This window comes from Abrus precatorius, unplaced genomic scaffold (genome assembly GCF_003935025.1).
Source record: "Abrus precatorius isolate BTA unplaced genomic scaffold, Abrus_2018 Scaffold6, whole genome shotgun sequence".
NCBI classification, from domain to species: Eukaryota; Viridiplantae; Streptophyta; class Magnoliopsida; order Fabales; family Fabaceae; genus Abrus; species Abrus precatorius.
In genome coordinates, this window is record NW_020874406.1 from 21,355,466 (window position 1) to 21,376,287 (window position 20,822).

A 20,822-nucleotide genomic window follows, 5' to 3' on the forward strand; every position below is an offset into this window, starting at 1 on the left:
GAAATAATTTTCCCATTCAAAAAATAAAATTAAAAAAAATTAATACTTTTTAAAAAAAAATAAAAATTATGCCTCCAATCTGATTAAAGATACATTTCTTGTTGATTTTGCTTATTCAATGTCTGGGTGATCCTGTCATAATTTTCATTTTTTAACCCGTCAATATTCCTCCATTATCAAGTCGAACAGATAAGGGGAGGGAGAAATCATATGTAAAATGATTACAAATTGTTATTGCCAGCTGTAAAAGTTGTTGATCTTAAATCTTTAAGCATAAATTCAAAGATTCTAGTTAGTAGTCATCAGAAAATGATAGCTTTATCATTTAATTGACAACATCGTTTCCAAGATAAATAATTTCTTTCCTCAATTTTAAAATGACTTTTTAAGTTAAAGTTTATTTTAATTTACAAATTATTTTTTTATTCTTTTAATTTATATCCATATTTATTTATGTTTAAATATTATATATGTCATTCATTCATTTTTATTGATCATTTATAATTAAAATATAATAAAAAATAGTTACTTCAATTATTGATCATTTATGTTCTTAAGACATTTGTTCTTTGACAATATACTCCTAAATTAATTCTTTTAATATTTTATCAAATTTTTATTCTATAACTAGTTGTATAAATTAAGAAAAATAAAAGTGGCAACTAAAAAAATATTTATTATATTAGAATCAATACAAAATTTATGTAATACTTCAATTTGAAGTTAAAATTTTGTAAGAGAGCATATCCAATCCTCCTTAACCTATGCATTTGTTGCATAGGTTAAAAAAAAATTCATATGTTAAAAGCATGAAGACATTAGTAAAGAGATGCAGCAAGATTTGAATATGTTATTTACATTTAATAATAAGTTATTTAATTATTTCTTTGAATCTTTTAAATTATACTTTTTATATTTATTTTTTATCTTTTTATATGACATCATTCATCATAATTTTTTTTGCCTTTCTTCTCCATACCTATCTCACACGCTATTATAGGATTTGAGACCAATGGTTAATCGTTTGCTATTGTTCTTCATTCCTACTTTGAGAAATTCCTGCTTAAAGGGCTCATCTAATGGGAAAATGTTGTTATCCCATCTGGGCCTGGGTCGTTGAGATTTGGTCCATAACCATTTTAGCTTAGATGATAAACGTGAGGAGGATGGAAGCATCTTGATCGAAAGTTATCAAATGGAAATATACCAAAAGCATCATCATAGAGGGAAAAGGTGATGATATTTTCAAAAGTGCAAAGTTTTTTTGATCCAATAGAGGTGGCTAAGATGGCTATGGAGGAGTTCATTCTTGAGAAAATAGATGGAAGTAAACACCTTATAACCCTAAGCTTGAAATTGGGGCCTCTCTTGAAAAGTTTTATTGTTAATTATGCAAATTGTGAAAAAACATTTCGATAATTAAGATTATGAATAAGCATACAGGTATCAAATATAAGTTGTAGGCATTGTGAGCAAGAGATGACGATGCAAACGTGTTAGTAATTTTTATATTATTATATTTTCAAACATAAGTGATTATAAACATGCTTTGTTTGAATAACTATTGCTGGTCTCAAATTATTCTTTGCATGTCCAATGCTTGAGACTACTTTTCAAACCCTCTTGCTGACCGGTTAATCTTGTGCCAAGCCCCCAGAATTATCGGATCCATATCAGAAACATGCACGATACTACAATTCTTGAAACCTCCTCAAACATAAATAATGCAGATCACTACGTATGAAGCCAGATTCAGAAACAAAAAGAATCAGAACTTGAATGAAAGACAAACCAACAGTGGGAGAGCTGAGAATCATGTTAAATACTTAATGGAGAAAAGTTTATTATAAATATAAATAACGATGTTATATATATATATATATATAAAAGAGAAAAATTGTTCTAACCATCAATTTAACTACTGTGAGATGAGTCCATCTCTAAGTCTACAAATGATTCTGAATATACAGTTAATATGACTTCCACTAATTTTCTTTTCTCATTTGTGATAAATGTATAAAATAGTAAAAAATTAAATAGTGACATGAATAAAATTAACTCATTATCATAAATTTTAAATATATAATGAATAAAAATATATATGATCTTTTAAAAAATAAATAAATTTTAAAAAAATCTTATTTTAATCAATATCTTTGAAGTCACTCATTGGAGGACTTTTACACCAATGGAACTATTCCGAAAAAAACATGCAACCGCAAATCAAATTGTTTTTTTCTTAATACGAAAAAAAAAAAAATGAAACTAGGTAGTTAAGTTAGTTTCCCCAGCCAACGGTCAAAAATTGTCAAAGGGTGTTTACGTTTGAAAGAGATCATAGGTCTCTGTTTTTCCGCGGTGCCTTTCATCTATTTCTTATTTTTCAACGAAAGAGACACAATTCTAAGTATCTTGCATTCTCTTTCAACCATCCCTTGTTCCATTTTTGCTGCTTGTTCCCTCTATCGTACGCAACCCATCTTTAGTTTTGGTTTGTGTACCACATACCATAACCTTCTTGTTCTCACATTTCAGGTACCCATTTCACACTTATTTATGCATTCTCTTAGTTTAGTTATTTCACACATAACTTCGGAAATTTTTAAAAAGGTTGGTTGTATTCTGCTTCATGGTTTTGATGTTGTTGTTTTTATATGATTTTCGATCATGGGTTCCTTTGATTGCATTCATTTGTGTTACTTTGTCTAACCATTTAAAAAGTGAGCATTTTGACTCATGAAAGCACAAACTTTATCATAATGTTGTGTGATTGATTTAGAAAACATTTACATGCAGAAATTCATTGTTGAAACTTGAAAGTTTCCCAATTTTGGGGTTCCAATTTTTCGTTTTGTTAGTAAATTTTATTATCTGATGAATGTTATCGTGAGTGATCTGGATATACGCCAAAAAGCTAACTTGGTTCATGTTTCTGAATTTGAATGTTGTCGTTTCTTACCCATTATATTCTAGTTTTCTTCGGCGATATAACTTCCATTTCTGGCTCTAGTTTTGTCCTTCGATGCAAGCATTATTGAGAAAATAACCTCGTGTATTTAGACCAAGATTGGTTTCACGCTCTAAATTCCACTTTGCTTATGTGATTGAATTTTATAATATGTTCTGCAATTTCATTTAAGCTTTTTGACAAAATTTCCTCACGCAATCAGATTAAGATTAGTTTTATTTAATTTTATCTTTAGTAAGTGTTATTTTGAGGTTAAGATTTCCTAAATTCCTTCTGATTTAGTATACCAATCTTTATGGTTGGGTAAGTGCACGTAGTGTAACGGTGTCATGTCATATGTTAATTACTTAATTTCATTTTATTGTAGTACTAAACTAAAATCATTGAGAATACTAACAAGTATTAAGACATTGTTTAAAAAATTAAAATTTTTAGAATAAAGTGTTAATAATATGATTTTGAACGTGGCCAATCAAAGAAAAAGAGAGAGATTAGATTTAAGTTTAAATATTTTAAAATAAGACACTGCTTATATAATTTTTAATTTGTTCCTTATCCATTTTCGTAAGACTTTATATCTTAACACTAACAAAAATGTTATAGATTTCGACCAGGTTCTCGTATAATTTGAAAACAGTTGGTTGTGTTGAACGTGAAAATGTTTGGGTTTAGAAAAGCGCCACCAGCAAGGGCTTCTTCAGAACCCATCCCTGCAGCAGCAAAATCTGAAGGGAACTATTTTGATGATGAGGATGATGACTGGGGGAGAAAGCCTTCATCCACAGCAAAAGACAAGAACAGCCTTGAGAGCAAGAGTGTTCAGGAGCTGGAAGACTATGCAGTGTCCAAAGCTGAAGACACAACAAAGAGTGTTAACAATTGCTTAAGGATTGCTGAGGATATTAGAGAGGATGCCACAAGGACCCTTGACATGTTGCACCAGCAGGGTGAACAGATTACTAGGACTCACAATATGGTTGTTGAAACTGAGAAGGATTTGAGTCGGGTATGTCCATCTCTCATTTCATTTTCATCTTCAATTTCATCTAGGAAAAGGTTTTTGACGTGGTAAGCAACATTTTTTTTGGCAACATTAATATAATAAATATTTATTTTTTGATAACATTTTTCTGATGTGATATTTTTAATATTAACCTTAAAATTGAGATTAACGATTCATAATGAGTCGCAACAGCAAGGCAAAATTATTGATGCGGTTCTTGCATTATGTGAGGGCTAATGATGTTGTACTGTGGTGCTTGTGATTACATGCCATACTGGGCATGAGAAATTATTTATGCGATAGATTTCAAGAAGGGGAAAAGGGAGAAAAAGAAAAGAAAAGTATAAATGCAAATACAAATAAATGATAAGATTTTATTTGTGTTCTCCAGATTCTGATCTTCTCAAGTTTGACTTCTCAGCAGAAGAGTGCAATTTTCAATCTAACTATTCAAATATATTAAACTATGTAATTTATAAAATTTTAACTAACAAGATTTTCTGTAGTGAAGATGTCAACAGTATTTATAACTCGAATAATTTACATTCTGATCGTAGGGTGAAAAACTCCTAAACAATCTTGGGGGCATGTTCTCTAAACCCTGGAAGCCAAAGAAGACCAGGGAAATCCAAGGCCCTGTAATTACACCAGGTTTTGTTCTAACCCTTCAATCTTGATTACTTTCCTTAATAAACAAGATTATAATGGAATTTTATGTTTTAACAGATAATCCATCCAAAAAGAATATAGCTAATAAGGAAGACAGGGAGAAATTGGGCTTATCTCCTATGCCCAAGGGACGCTCTGCTCCTACCACACCTCCTAATGAACCAGCCAATGCCTATCAGAAAGTTGATGTAAGAACGTAGCTTTTATCATGTTTGTTGTAAGTTTTAATTTATTTTTTTATAAGAGGCGAAAATATTACATCCATATGAAAACGTTAGAAATTATCATATATTTGAGTTAAAAATTATTGAAGAATAACATTTCTAATAACAGTATTTTTAATGTTATAGATAAGAATATAATTACTCACTTTGAAACAAACTCACCTTGTTATGTCGACAAAGAGTATCGGTTTGTAAAGAAACATTTTCATTGGATTTTCTGATGATGTTGCCAACACAGGTTGAGAAAGCCAAACAAGATGATGCACTCTCAGATCTGAGTGACATCTTGGGTGATTTAAAGGGTATGGCAATTGGTATGGGAACTGAGCTTGACAGGTAAAGCCTTTGTTATACTTTAGTTATAATAATAATAAAATTTTGTGTTACAGTGTTCATTGCTTTGTTGATTGAGTGAAGAAAATATTATGAAAGCTGAAGCAGAGTCATTGTCATGAAAGAAATGGAAGTTATGAATGATGCATGTCCATAGTTGTGTTATGTGAAAACAGTATTTGTATTTGATGCACTAATGTGGCACATACTTTGATAATTGCAGGCAAAATAAAGCTCTTGATAATCTGAGTGACGATGTGGATGAGCTGAATTCTCGAGTTAAAGGTGCCAACCAACGTGCACGCAAATTAGTAGGGAAGTGACGCATGATAGCCTCAAACTGTTGTTCAATTGAATTTATTCAATTTTTTTCTTTATCCCTTGTTATGGGGGTTTCACTTATTGATTGTCATTCATTATTTGTTTTTTATTTTTCTACATCACTGTGTTTCTGAAAGCATTTCACAAATGCTTGGAAACTTATTTATTTATTTATTTTTAGCAACAACTCTTCAGGTCGGCAGCAAAATAGTAAGGTGTTTAGAACAAGTTTGGGTGAATTATTACCAAAATGTTCTAAAACAATATGTTAGGAAAAATTGCAGTTCTTAACTGGACTGTGATGTCATATAGCTATCCAATTCCATTCAATGGCAAATTGTCCACCAACACTAACTAAAAAAATCATTACTCATTTTCTAATATTATAATAATAATAAATTGAATAAACTTAATTGAAATAAATAGTTTAAAAAAATTATGCTGTTGTTCAATTATAAAATTATCACATTAAAAGTCATAATTGTATTATTTTTAATCATTTTACTGTATAAATATCTTTACATTATTAGATAATAAAAGTCTTGTATTAGTATGTTAAGAGCAAATTAACGAGTAAGAAAAGTCTCATGACTTTAAAATTGATAAAGCTTTTTTAAACCTAGAAAATTGTCATTTTTTTAAGTCATGCCAGATGAAAAGTAAAAGAGCTTACAAAAATTTAGGCTTGTGATAATATCAGGAAAACAGAGAGTAGAAGAATAGACCATAAAAAGAAACGCAAAACTTAAGATAGATGTAAAAATTTTGAAGTATAAGTCTGTATTAAAAAATAATAATATAACTCATAATTAAAAAAAAATTAAATTTAAAAAAAGTTATAAAATTAAAAAGTTTCATGTTACTAATAAAAATTAGCGTAAATATTAAGCGGCTTAGTATCGTTTAAGTAAAATCTCTAATTTAAAATTTTGTAAATACAAAAAATTTTAATAACAGACTCATCTACTATATTCACATGCATGACTCAGGTCAGATCTGATTTAAATTAGATAAAAAAAATTGTGTTAGTAAATTAATATAAAGAAGTAAATATATATTTATTTGAATACAATAATTTACTAAGAAAAGAAAATTGAAATAGTAATTTAATAGAGAAAATATTTCTCTCCAGTTTCGATTGTAAAACCACAAAAAATCTAGCTGTTTCTTGCCACGAAAAAGTCACGGGAGAGGGAGATAGAAGGTTTTTTTAAAATGTTTTACATTAAATAATATTTTTTATAATATAAAAATATTAAAAATTAAAAATTATTTTTATTAAAACTATTATAGTAAAAAAATTGATTTTTTAAAAATTTATTATAACAAGTAATTCTTTTATTTCTTTTCATCTTATTTATCCTCATCTAAACAAATGTTTCACACCTTATATTAAATCAAGTGGAATCTATATATCTACATATATTATTAAAATTCTTTAGATTTATTCCTTTTTATTATTTTTTTCATTCATTTGTCTATATATTTATTAATATACTGTGTTCTAACTTTTAAAAATGTTTTTAAATATTTATGTTTTATTAATTGAATAATTCAAGTAAAATTTTAAATACTAAATAAATAATTTAATATTTCTTTCTTTAAATAGTTTTTTATATTTTTGTTAAGTATATACCTAATATAAATAAAAATTATTTAATATTATTAATAAAACAGAATACAAAATAATTAATAACATAAAAAAATAGATATTTTATAAATTCGTACGTAACAACTACGAAATCTAATAAAAGAAAATAATAATTCTACCTAATATTCCAAATTAGAAGAAAATGATGCTTAAGAAATCAATCATCACATTAAAAAGTTGATTTGGGAGTGGATTGTGAAGAATTATCGTATGTGTGTGTGTAGTCCACATCATCTCCATTACCATTAACAACTTCTCAGATGGCAAAATTTGCAGCGTATCATGAACCAGACCATAATGGCTTCCAATGTATAAAGCATAAGCTTCTCCTTTATGGCAACCAGTAGTATCCTGGTCAACCATGCCAATAACAAAAAGGCTTTTTATACGATCATATTAAAAGAACAAGAGTGCATGTAATTTACAAACATTTCCTTTGTCTTTAATTCTTGACTTATTTGGTTTTCTCTGTATATATCCTAAGCTGTGTTACAAGATATACAAGCCATTATATTCATATATTGCACATTTTCACGGTTACTTTTCATGTCATACTCACACAATGGACTAGATGACAAAAAAGGGATTTATGCTATGTGCATGCCTCCAAAAAAACACTTGCAATTTGGAGCCAATTTCACTCACTCCCACTGTTTGGGGGCTCTACAATTTGCTCCATTTATGACTTACAAGTTATAATTTCACCCAAACTATAGATAAACCACAGCTAGTTTAATGTGCATTAAGTGCATTTATTCACATATGGATGATTATAATATTTATATAATATTCATGGTCACAGATTTTTATGTGTATCCAAACACAGTAAGACTTCAAACCATTATTGTCTTAAGAAAAGCATAGCGTATTATCTAAACTCTTCTCATTGATTGTCAAACAATTTCCTAGGGAGGTTCATTCTATCTTCCTCATGACACATTTTTAATCTGCATGTCACCTACAGCATCCTACTTAAAGCATCAACACAACATGTCAAAATACAATACAACCTTTATTTTCTTTTAAATTTTCACAAAAATGTGCAGATTGTTTATTTGTATGAATTTGTAGCATAGTCTATAATACCCAATATTATTTTTTGTATGTATTGTATCTAGTAATAACATAACATTTGATAATAGTGTGTGCATAAGTAGAAACAGTTTCATCTTTTTTCTTTATTAGCAAATATAAAAACCTGAATTTATGGTAAGAAATTATTTTAGGCTTACATCATGATTACCAACTAGTCAAACAAAACCAACCATACATAACAAGAAAAAGTCATTAAAAGCATCAAACCCAAAATAACTATTTCTCTGATTCTGCCAACTTTCTTCTGTTTGGCTAACCTGGGAAGCCAAAAATCTTTGAAATCCATTCCTAGTTAATGTAACCAGCGTCTATTCATCCACACAAGCCTCATCCCAACTCCTACACATAAAAACTTCACGACTCCCTTGATGAGATTGAGAAATGAGATGTGATTGGTGACAAAATACTAAGACCAAAATTAATTGAGTGAGGCCCCCTCCGTTTTCTCGGTCATTACATATCCACCTTCATGTGTCTCTTGCTTTGCATTAATACTCTCATTTTCCATCATTTTTCTAACTGCTCAAGCATCACTTTTTTCTCTTCTCGCTCCCCTGTTTTTCTCTGTTTCAGAAATGATCAAGAACTTTTTGTCTTCAACCACATGTATCAAGGTTGTGATCCTCCTGCTCCTCTTTCTCTTTTTCTTCTCTTCAGCAAATTGTAGAGTTCCATCTTCAACTTCCTCAGGTAACACACACAACCATAACCATAACCACCACCATCATTTTTGTGATTCTTTCACCAAGAGAAAGCCGCCTTCCTTGTGCACTGAACTTCAAAAATCCCATCAAAGATTAAGCAAAGAAATTCCACCCTCCCATGAGAGTAAAATTGATCCAAGGTATGGTGTAGAGAAGAGACTAGTACCCTCTGGGCCAAACCCACTTCACAACTGATTATACAAAATTCCCAAGCCACCAATTTCGCCACTATTAACATCCTTATGTGTATCTATCTTTATTCAACTTCAAACAATCAATTTCATCATACCGTTCTCTCTATTAAGTCAAACCATTTGCTTCCTCCTTCACTGTTCACAATTATCACCTTTCTAGGTAAGCTTTGTGGCTCTAAAGTCTAAACACAGGTTTAATCTTGATCAAGTTCTTGCATACCAACCATGCAAGAAGATTGAATATTTGGATATCAACGGCTAGAGCTACTATGGCATGCAGAAAGAAACAATCTTTGGAGGAGAAACTTGCTCAATCCTCATAAACCAAGATTTAATGTTACTTTGTGTAGGTTATATATGCGGCCTTTCTTTTTCTATGTGACCAAATTATATTGTATTTTTTTTTTCTTTTCCATTTCCATGCTTGTTTTTGGTTTTTCGGTATTGTAATTAGGACCACAGGGTTTGAAAGAGGGTAGAGAATGTTGTAGAAAGAACGGGTTGAATCTGAAAACAAGCATGGAAATGGTCCTTTATGGGGTAGCTTTGAAAAGAATATGGTTGGAGGTGTAGGTCATGGGTACCCCATGGGTTTCATTAATATGGAGCCACCAAAGGACAAGGACGTATCTATTTATGGGTTTTGATCTGCTTCTGAGGTCAAAATGGGCTCACTCTTGGCACCATGTCGGTCAGCAACATTTTTTTTGTTTTTGATTTTGGATATTCATTTACATATGTGGTCTTTGAATTAATAGATATGACTTTGTATGTTGGTTTATGTATATCATATGTTATGAGTATTTTATTTATTTGTTTTTGACACATAATATTTATTTGAAACAGTTGGATATATATTATTCCTATCCATGATGATTGAAACGGTATATCCATTATTATTAAAATGTATCATATACTATCCCAACAAATGCAATTGGGTGCTTGCTTAATTGGAGCCACTTCCGGTGTTAAACGTGGGTTGCAAATTTCTTCTTAATTAGGCCATAGAAACAGGTGGAACCTCTGCACTAGAATGGGTGGATATGAATTTTAGGGGTAGGAGTGAATACAAGCAAGAAAGGAAAATCTATCTAAAATTGTGTTGCTCAATTTTGGTTGATGCAAAACGAAATTAATATTGTATAGAAAAAGTTCTAAATCTGATTAACACCTACTTGAATGAGTATTTTTCCCTACAATTTTCCCCTAGAATTGCACTGATATTTTTCTATTCTTTCCATCACTTTATTTTATGTTCTCTCTCTCTTCAGTTTCATCTTTCTCTTTCTTTACCTATTTTATACTTTAAAATGGATATTCAAATTCACTGTAGTTGAAAAGAGTGTTTAGTCGAACGTAAAATATTGATATTGACAAACTAAAATCTTAATACTTTGCATTTTTAAATTATTTATAATTTGTATAAATCACAAAGTCATATTATTGTGTATTCGACAGCACCACCGGCATTCTTTTCAAATGCATTAAGTTCAAATTCTAAAATGGAATGTGAAAGAAATAATTCTCAAAAAACAAATAAGGAACACAATGTTTTTAGATGGACAGACAGATGGGACTTGAAAAATAAATAGTAATAAGATGGAGAAAAATTATAAATTTTTATGTGTTGAAATATCGTGATTGGCATCAAGTGGTCATAATTAAAGTTATCATTATACTAGAAAATAGAAAGGATCAAGTTGGGGCATGATAAGTATTTATCTTTATACGTGTATTTGTGTACCTAAGTATGTTTGTCTGATATAAGTAAAGTCTTCCATTTGGCAAGAGTAATCTGTGCTTACAAGTGACAAAAAGTTTGTACCTATAAAAAACAAAGATAGCATAAATGACATTTTTTTATAACTGCAACATTGGATGTAATACAGTTCCTGATATAAGAGTTGACTCACTTGATTGTCCTTGTGTGAAGCACATGAGCTCGATTTCATTTTATCACATTTCAGTGGATCGTTTATGTTTTCAATGAATTTTGAAGCATGTATAACTTTTGATTAGCATGATCATACCCTAATCCTCATAGGTGCAAATGTATCTTGGTTAAGTGGTGCTATTGTATTGATGGCACCATGCCATTGAGTGATGTTAGGAATCATATCTAAGACAAGCTAGAACCATTTATCAAGGGTGAGTGACAAGATAAGGATAGTTTTACAGTTTGGGTTGAGATGAGTGAGTTCAAGGATGATGTGATTGCTTTCATACGAGAATATGTGAAATAAATTTTAATCATATAATTGTTTATTGTATAAACTAGTTAATAGTTTCGTGGAATGTGCAAATATTTTATTTAAATATATATATATATATATATGTATATATAATTATTTTAATTTAACTTTAGATATGTATTAAAATGATAAAGATTTAATAAAATTATAATATTTTGAAATAATAAAAATAATATGTTAAGCATTGTGAATTTTATATAATCAAAGATATTTGTAAAAAAATTAAAAATTTATATAAAGTATTAAGAAAAATTTATAAATATATTTATAGAGAAGTTAAAAATTTATATAAGGTAATAAGAGAAAATTAAATAATATTTTTTATGTCTAAAATTCATAACAAAATTAATAAAAAAAAGTAGAGGAAAAGTAAAATTGTTGTAATGAAAAAAGTGGAACCCACCCATAATTATTAAATAATTTTAATTTTAAAAAATAAGTATAATCAATTGTGAAAGATAAAAGTTTATTGAATATTTTTATTTATAACATAAATGTTAACAATTAAAATTATTAAAGTTAAACAATTAATTAATGGTGATATGAATTAATGGTCAATATTTATCTTTATTTCCTCTCGTATGTGCAATGACATACAGGACTTTCGCTAATGTTTAAGTGACCACTTTAATTTAGTTTACAAATCGTATATGTTTTATGATATGTAGACAGATTTTTTTAATAAAATCCTAAAAATATAGTATTCTTCTAAAAATATGAAAAGTACAAAAAATACATATCCATTAAACATTTTGAACTTGTTCGAATCCACACTAAGTTATCCTTATTTAAAACTAAAAAGGGCATGTAGCTAATGTTATTTGCTTCAAGTTAATGCACGAAAATGAGGTGAATTTTGATATAGCATGAATGAATACAGTGTCTACATAGATAGGAAAGGTGTAATTCATGACATAATTATAAAATGAAGGATGAAGATTGATGGGCAGTTGTGCTCATATTCTGCAATTTTAACGGACGAAACCCGACACAGAGGCGTAACGAAGACCAAACAACAAAACAGGCCAAAACCCAATATCGTAAAAAAGTAATAAACAAACAAAAAGTAGAAAAGAAAACAGTGTGTGTCAAAAAAGAATAGCATAAAACTTCAGTGCCGACGAGTGTGTTAGATTTTCATTTTCCAACTCGATGCCGCGTTCGCTCACTCTCAACTTCAATTAATCAAACACCAAAATCCCCATTTTCTCTCTCTCTCTCTCCCCTTCAAATCCTAAACTTACAAAATCTAAATCACACAGTAAAGAAAGAGAAACATCTCACTCAACAACGATAACACATTCAGATCTCACAACAACAACAACAGCGATTCTTGAGTGACGACGATTCCTTGAAGCGCCCTCAAAATGGCGCGCATACCCTTAACTTCACTCTCCCTAATCCTCCTTTTCTCTCTGTCAATTCTCAAATTTGCCCACTGCAAGACCCTCAAGCGTGACGGTAACGTTAACACTAACCCATGTCGTTTTCTCTCAACCTTTCTTCGATTCCGTTCATGGGATTGTTGTTTTTGCTTTTTCACATCATGGGTCGAAGTCTTTTATGGTTTTTTGGGAATTTTGCAGTTAAGGCTTTGAACGAGATCAAGGCTTCGCTTGGTTGGAGAGTGGTGTATGCGTGGGTTGGTGATGATCCTTGTGGCGATGGGGATCTTCCTCCTTGGTCTGGTGTCACGTGTTCCACTGTCGGTGATTATCGTGTTGTCACGGAGCTGTGAGAATCGTGTCTCAAAGTTTTCCGTTGATTTCAGAATAAAAATTTGATTTTTTTTTAATTTATAAAAAAGAAGTTTTGATTTTTAAATATGAGATTTGAGGTGTGAAATTGGTATAATTGGGATTGGTTTGGTTGTTTGCAGTGAGGTGTATGCGGTTTCGATTGTGGGACCTTTTCCTACTGCCGTAACCAGCTTGTTGGATCTTACACGCCTGTAAGTGTCTTCCTTGATTTGTGTTTCAGTCAATTCTGATCCTTCAAATAGCTTGAAAAATGTGTTGTTTGTCGCTTGATGCCTATGGTTTTGTTGGAGTTGGATGTTTGGAAGGCCAACATGGAGGTTGTGTGTGTGTGTGTGTAACATTTTATTTTGAAGAATCATAGGGGTTTTTAATTGGTTGGCAAATGATGAAACTGGGTAGTGGAAAACTGGATTCCTATTGTATTACGAGAGAGAGAAAGAGAGATAGCATATGTGCTTCATCAGAACTCAGAAGATTCATGTTAACTAAAATGATTGCGATACATAAAAGTGAATAACTGTGATTTGTTTCCACATGTTTGTCAGTTACAAAAAGATGATATACTGTTTTCTTACAGTTTATCTGCCTTTGGTTTTGTTTTCTTCATTTTAAATTACAGTATGTGTATCGTTGAAGTACTTCTGTTTTGCTTCTCTCTCTGAAGTTCTTATGAGTTGAATTACTGTGTGCTTATGGCAGTGATCTACATAATAACAAGTTGACAGGGCCTATTCCTCCTCAAATTGGACGGTTGAAGCGTCTTAAAATACTGTATGAGTTTTCTGATTCTTCTTCAATTTTGGTTTCTATTTGCATTTTTTTCTGATACTTGTATTTTGGTGTGATGCGGTACAAAGAAATAGACAAGGTTTTTAAGTTAATAATTGTTGATTTATGAAGATTATGCTTTCTACATTGTTTTTGTGGAAACAATTGTTGATATTCCAATAATTTTGGTTCTATGATGTGAAATATGGGGTTCATTACTGGCCTTTGTGTCCTCCCAGAAATTTGAGGTGGAACAAACTACAGGATGCAATTCCTCCAGAAATTGGTGAGCTTAAAAGCCTAACACATCTGTGAGTAACTTTTACCTTCCTGGTATCCTTGGGGTTGTTAGTCAGTCTTTTTTTCTCCATTTTTTTTATAGTTACAATTGAGGTATAATATCTTTATGCAGGTACCTAAGCTTCAACAATTTCAAGGGAGAAATTCCCAAGGAGCTAGCTAATCTTCCAGACCTTCGCTACCTTTATCTTCATGAAAACCGTTTAACTGGAAGAATACCGCCAGAATTGGGCACTCTACAAAACCTTCGACACATGTAATAATCAAGTTATTTTAAGAATCTCTTAATAATGCAGAATAGACTATTATATCGTACTCCAATTGTTCCTCATTATAATACTTTTACGGTTATAGGGATGTTGGTAACAATCATTTGGTGGGTACCATAAGGGAACTCATTCGAATTGAAGGTTGCTTTCCAGCACTACGCAATCTGTAAGTTGTTAATAGTGAATTATACTCCTCCATACATTACCGTGTGATCTGAAGTTAAATGCAGTGTTCTATAAATATTAACAAGTTTTATTCTGTAACCAGATATCTTAATAATAATTATTTTACTGGAGGAATACCTGCACAGCTTGCTAACTTGTCTAGTCTTGAAATTTTGTGAGTATTGCTTTTTCTTCTTTCACGCTCTACTACTTATTGAGTATTGTGAAACAGCTATTTTTCCTTTTCAAGAACCATATTATTCCTTGGAATTTCTGTAATGTGTTGATTTTATGTTGGAGGCAGGTACCTGTCCCACAACAAAATGTCTGGAGTTATACCATCTAGCATTGCCCATATTCCTAAATTGACATACTTGTAAGTTTGTCTTTCAGTAGTTGATTGGAATATGCATTAAAAGCATTGTACATCAAATAGGGACTCTTTTTTCATGGAGCAGTTAATCTTGTATTTTGATGCAACATGCTGTCTTTTTTTATGCACTTGTTCTATGGTTTACAAAAAATGAAAAACATTCCTTGATAGCAGATACATCACTGAAAATCTAATGGCGTGAGCAAATTTGCAATATCTACTTACAGGTGTCATATAGAAATTGATGCAAGTGTATTTTATTTCAACCCTTTTTGGTGTCGAGACTTGTATACTCTGACTTTTAGCCATTGAATTCTGTAATTTATATGAACTATTAATACGTTTTACTTGCTGTCATTTATTAATTCATCACTGAAAATGTATGGTCTCAGTGTGCTGTTATGAGCTTCGATACTATATACATTTGGCCTATTGTCATAAGGAAGATGGAGGTGGGAATCTGCTATGATTTCCTAGCCATCTGCTAGTTAAATTGACAAATAATTCCTTAGATATTAGCAAAGAAATATGATTGGTATCTTTGCTTGAAATGTTAACCATTATCAAGTTTTATGGATTTTATTTCAGGTACTTGGATCACAATCAGTTTTCGGGGAGAATTCCTGAACCCTTTTACAAGCATCAATTTTTGAAAGAAATGTGAGTTTCCAACAAAGTTGAGCAAATCACCCGTATTACCTTGCTTTATTGAACTGAGTATTGAGTAATCATATGCTTTGGGCAGGTACATCGAGGGAAATGCATTCAGGCCTGGTGTCAAGCCCATTGGTTTGCATAAAGTGCTTGAAGTTTCTGATGCAGACTTCCTTGTTTAATAAAGCTCAAAATATTTATTTTTTATTCAAGAAGTGTACGTGTATAATTATTGAAACAATAGTTCCCTTAATTTTCTCAATGAAATAGCCAAATAGGAAATGCAATTTTGTCCAATCTATCTTGCCTTCACGAATAAACAATCGTTTTAAGTTTACTATTAAGAGCTTTCCACGTCTCTAAGAAGTTACTTGTATTGTAGATAGTTTTGGAGTCTTGATGTCAACCTCAAAAATTAGAGAAATTATTTTACCTTGTTTTTTTGGGTTAAAGGTAATAATATTGTGCACAAAATAAAATATGAATCTCTGTCGCGGTTCCTTAAAAGAAAGAGATTTGCTCCTTTTACGGTCTGATTGATTAAGGAGAGGAGAGGGGGGAAAAATTAGATTAACTCACGTTTAAAAGAAAGAGATTTGCTCCTTATATTTTTTTTTCAGAAACTATTTGTTATAATTTTTAAACTAATCTAAAATCTAACATCAATCAAACGTTAATTATTTTGAGAAGTTTATTCAAACATGTAAAACATTTTAACAATGGTTTTCTTAAGAAAAAAAATTCGTAAACAAACACATTCTTATTTTTAAAGGAAAGTTATTTTAAAAATAGTATTGGTAAATTTATAATTATAAACGGGTCTTAATATAAATTCAAATTGAAAACATAAGGCTAACGATGGGCATATATTGAATTTAACTTCAGAAGTATAATGAATCTATTAATTACAGATTAATTTATTTCTTTATCGTTTTTGTTCTTAATGTGTATTTAATTTTCAAATGTCAAGTTTGATGTGTCTGGTTCCCTGCACTAAACGACGTTTTGGATGTTCCTTTTAAATAAACACTGTTGATGGACTACTAGACAGGATGTTGCAAACTAAGGATGTGGATTAAGTTGCAGAAAAGGGTATTATTGGTGCAGTCAAATGTATGTAGTTATGCTTCAGGATTTGTACAAATTATATTTAGTTCAAAATGTGAAGTGTCAGTAACTCTAAAGGTGCACAAGAGTATAAGGCTTTATTGGGTTTACATGTATGTGGTACTCCATCAACACCTTTTACTGCACTAACAACACCTTTCTTTTTTACTGCAGCAAATTAGTACTTCAACTAAAGGAAGTTGGTGGAAGCCAAATTTATCTAATAATTCTCTAACTGCATATGCATTTTCTCCAAAACTGAGTGTATTTCTTCCATGTGTGGATGCGTTTCTTCACCAGCAATGAACTCACTTACAACCCCATCAATCTCCACTGAGCTGCAACCTGGTGCCTTGTCTACCCCTTTGTTTTTCATCATATCCCTTACCCTTCTGGCATCACTATGTTTCCCTGATGCTGCATATAAATTAGAAAGCAAAACATAGACTCCACTATGATTATCTAACTGTAATAGTCTTTCAGCTGCAAGTTCAGCCAGTTGAGTTTGTCCATGACTACAACATGCACTCAGAAATGCTCTCCAAGCCAATGTCTCTTCAGAGCCATTCCATGAATTTGTTATTCTTCTAATCACAACCATAGCTTCCTCGAATAACCCGAATCTGCTTAGTAAGTCAACTAGACAACCATAATGTTCACTCTTAGGCACAATTCTGTACACACTACACATTTTTTCTAACAACTTCAGACCTTCATATGCCATTCCTGAATAACTACAAGCAGTAAAAACAGATATGAATGTTATATCATCAGGCTTTGTCCCAATCTTTTCCATATCTGAAAACAGCTTGAGTGCATTTGTTCCATCTCCATGCATAGCCACACCAGAAATCATAGCATTCCAGCATACAATGTCTTTCTCTTGGATTGAATCAAATAGCCTCTTAGCCAAGTCCAAATTCCCACATTTAGCATACATGTCTAACAAACTAGTACTCAAACGAATGCTCAATGGTACCCTTGCTCGATTCAAATATCTATGGATCCAAATGCCTATATCCAAAGCCCCCAAATGAGCACAAGCAGAAAGAATGCTCACAAATATAGACTCATCAGACACTACATCTCTCAACTGCAACAAACGAAACAAATAAAGACCTTCCTTGAAGCAATTATTCTGCACATACCCAGAAATCATGGCACCCCATATTCCCCTATCCTTCTCAGGTGCTTCATCAAAGAACAACCTAGCGGAATCAACATCACCCACCTTTGCATATCCCGAGATCATCACAGTCCAAGACACTGCACTCAGGGTAGGAATTTCATCAAACACCTGTCTTGCGGCTACCACATCACCAAACACACAGTACATTGCCATCAAACTATTACCCACAAAGATATCAAACACAAGACCCAATTTTGAACCATACCCATGAATCATTTTCCCCAAAGAACAACTTTGAAGCAATGCACAAGCCTTCAACACGTAAGGGATGGTATAGTTATCAGGGCTCAAGCCAATGTGCAGCATGTAGGTGAGCACAGGAAGGGTGCTATAGAGCTTGCCATTGAGGAGGAAAGCTTTGATTATGGTGTTGCATATGCAAACTGTGGGATGATGAATGCATTCAAAGACTCTTAATGCATAGGTGAGGCTTCCCTTATGTGGGTTTGAACAGAAAGCCAAAACCCTGCTAAGAGCAAAGGTGTTGTTGTGAAGGCCAGTGGTGAATACTTGTGCATGGGCTTGCTTGAGGTGCTTCATGTTCTTGCACTTGTCTAATAGCATTAAGCATCTCTTGCTACAACTTGACATGGAAATGGGATGGAAATGCACTCAGATTATCACTTTCATGTATCATTTGTATATCTATATCTATTCAAGCATTGAAACATTGCAGTCACATGCAATTTTATGTTCACAATTTTGTTTCTTGTTTTCCGTTCTTTTACACCTAGTTGGATGCAAAAAGTACTAGCAAAAAAGAAGAGAAGAAAAAAGAGAGAAGGCTAGATTTGAATTGTTGGTAAACAGTAGCATGGAGCATAATGAACAGATATTACTTCGTTTTATTTTCTAGATCATTCAAATTTTTGAATTATTTTTTAATTGGTAGGAGGTATAATGGAAGAGAATCAAATAGAGTGATTTCATATTTTATTACTTAATTTGATAAAATATAGTGAAATTTAATATAATTTATTTGTTTAAATATTTTATGATCTGTCTCATTAATATGTTTCGATTGAAAGTTAATTTTGATGAAATTTTGATTATTATTATTATACTTTAAAAATAGATTCAAAGTTATATTTGAATTCTTCTAACTTAGTCCGATGTGTTATATTAAAAGGACTTTTTAACATAACAAAAAATATTTTATGGATGTAATATTATATTAATTTTGAGATTTATATCTTCTATAATTTTAACATGAACATAATTTTACGGATCAAATTTGCTTAAATAAATTAATTTTTTAAGTAAAATAAGTAAAAATCACTTTTTTAAACTAAAAAGATAAAAAAAAATTGTAATTTTAACGTTAGTAAAAAAAATTATTTTAAACAAAATATTTTTTATTAAATTTGTTTAAGTAAATTTTTTTATCTAAATCAAAAATTACTTTTTTATTTAAGGAAAGTAAATTTAAACTACAGAATCATGTATGCGCGAAACTACATAATATATAAATTCATTAATATTGATATTATTTATTTTAAAATATGCATAATAAAAGATATCTTAAATTTAATTTTATACTTCTTTTTAATTTTATAACATAATTTTAAATCATATTAAAATTAATACCTACCAAACTAGATTCAAATTGAAACAAATCACTCTATCAAAATTATGGTTGAAATAAAATTAAGATAAATTCGTTCCCACTCATTTCAAGAGCATTCCTAATTTTATTCTATTTCATTAATTATTCTGAAATTTCTTTTTCCTAAATTGAAGAATAATATGTCATTAAGATTACTCTATTATCCTTATTAAGCTAAGTTTTCAGATTGTTGAAGGCTCTTCCACTTAGAATTGATGCCTCACATCACATCCTGCTTGCAACCATCTGCTTCTGCATATACTATGGTTGTTGGAAAGAAGATGAGACACTTTGTCTTATAATTTACGTATGTGCCAAATATCACATTAAAGACACACATTTTTACGTTAACTTGTTTCATGTCATTTCATGCAAATCATTTGGAGGTATTTGATAAAATCAAAATAATCTTATTTTTAAATTAGTTATAAATTATGGTTTTATCCTTAATAGCTACGTTCCATCTTCATCGTACTCCTCTTGATCGTTACTAAAATTATTATTTTTTTAATTTTTTTTAGTTTTCTGTTTTTTCAAATTGTTCTATTTGATTTTCTTGTTTGCTTTATATAGTTTCCAATAGATTGCATTGAATTGTCAACCCTTTGAATTCGATTTATTTTTAGCATTTTACCTATTTTAAGTAACCATACAATATTCAAAAATTTAATTATATAATAAAATAAAATTATCAACATAAAACAAATTAAATTTATATCTAACATATTTTAACCTTTATTTCCTATTTTTATAACAAATTGATCGCAAAAGAAAATCAACGCTGGTTCATTTTCTCTTTTTAAGTCTAATTTTTTATAAAATAAAAAAACAGAAAAACTTATTTGTTAAAGTAAGTTTCAAAACCTATTTTTTTATTTTCAGTTTTTAAAACTGAAAAACAGAATTATTATTTGGGTGTTTTTATTTTTATTTTTATGTTTCTCTCTTTAAAATTAACAAAAGGTTAACTAAATATAGTTTTAAAACTAAATTATCAAACAAATTTTATTTTTTCTAAAAATAGTTTTATAAAATTATTTTAAAATATAAATTTTAAAAATTAAAAATTAAAAATAAATCAATCAAGTTCTTAATCTTCTGCCTAAAATTAAAAATTATTTTAGAAATCAAAACAATCTTTTAATGATTCCAAATATACATCTAAAGTGAAAATTGACCATTAGCCAGCCATTTTTCAAAAACAGAAATATATATAT

At 30.4% G+C, this 20,822-nt stretch overlaps 3 protein-coding genes across 5 annotated transcripts; 2 read left to right on the forward strand and 1 right to left on the reverse strand.

Annotated features, from left to right (window-relative positions):
* Positions 1-3,626: 3,626 nt before the first annotated feature.
* LOC113870381 (putative SNAP25 homologous protein SNAP30) lies at positions 3,627-5,520 on the forward strand. The gene is made up of 5 exons (XM_027506977.1): positions 3,627-3,974; positions 4,529-4,622; positions 4,698-4,828; positions 5,103-5,200; positions 5,421-5,520. The coding sequence occupies exons 1-5, from the start codon at positions 3,627-3,629 to the stop codon at positions 5,518-5,520; spliced, it is 771 nt and encodes a 256-aa protein (XP_027362778.1).
* Positions 5,521-12,494: 6,974 nt separating this feature from the next.
* Positions 12,495-15,997, forward strand: LOC113869074 (LRR receptor-like serine/threonine-protein kinase GSO1). 3 transcript variants are annotated; one of them, XM_027505210.1, is made up of 11 exons: positions 12,495-12,875; positions 13,001-13,148; positions 13,294-13,365; positions 13,874-13,945; positions 14,182-14,253; positions 14,355-14,498; positions 14,597-14,677; positions 14,780-14,851; positions 14,981-15,052; positions 15,638-15,709; positions 15,795-15,986. In XM_027505210.1, exons 1-11 carry the CDS (start codon positions 12,782-12,784, stop codon positions 15,883-15,885), a joined length of 990 nt encoding a protein of 329 aa, XP_027361011.1. In that variant the 5' UTR covers positions 12,495-12,781; the 3' UTR covers positions 15,886-15,986. The 3 variants fall into 3 exon arrangements, with proteins under 3 accessions (XP_027361011.1, XP_027361012.1, XP_027361010.1); XM_027505211.1 differs by having other exon boundaries at positions 12,510-12,875; positions 13,874-13,951; positions 15,795-15,991; XM_027505209.1 differs by having other exon boundaries at positions 12,510-13,148; positions 15,795-15,997.
* On the reverse strand, positions 15,344-18,797 carry LOC113869073 (pentatricopeptide repeat-containing protein At5g66520-like). Its single transcript, XM_027505208.1, has one exon. It carries the CDS (start codon positions 18,588-18,590, stop codon positions 17,031-17,033), a length of 1,560 nt encoding a protein of 519 aa, XP_027361009.1. The 5' UTR covers positions 18,591-18,797; the 3' UTR covers positions 15,344-17,030.
* Positions 18,798-20,822: the final 2,025 nt, after the last annotated feature.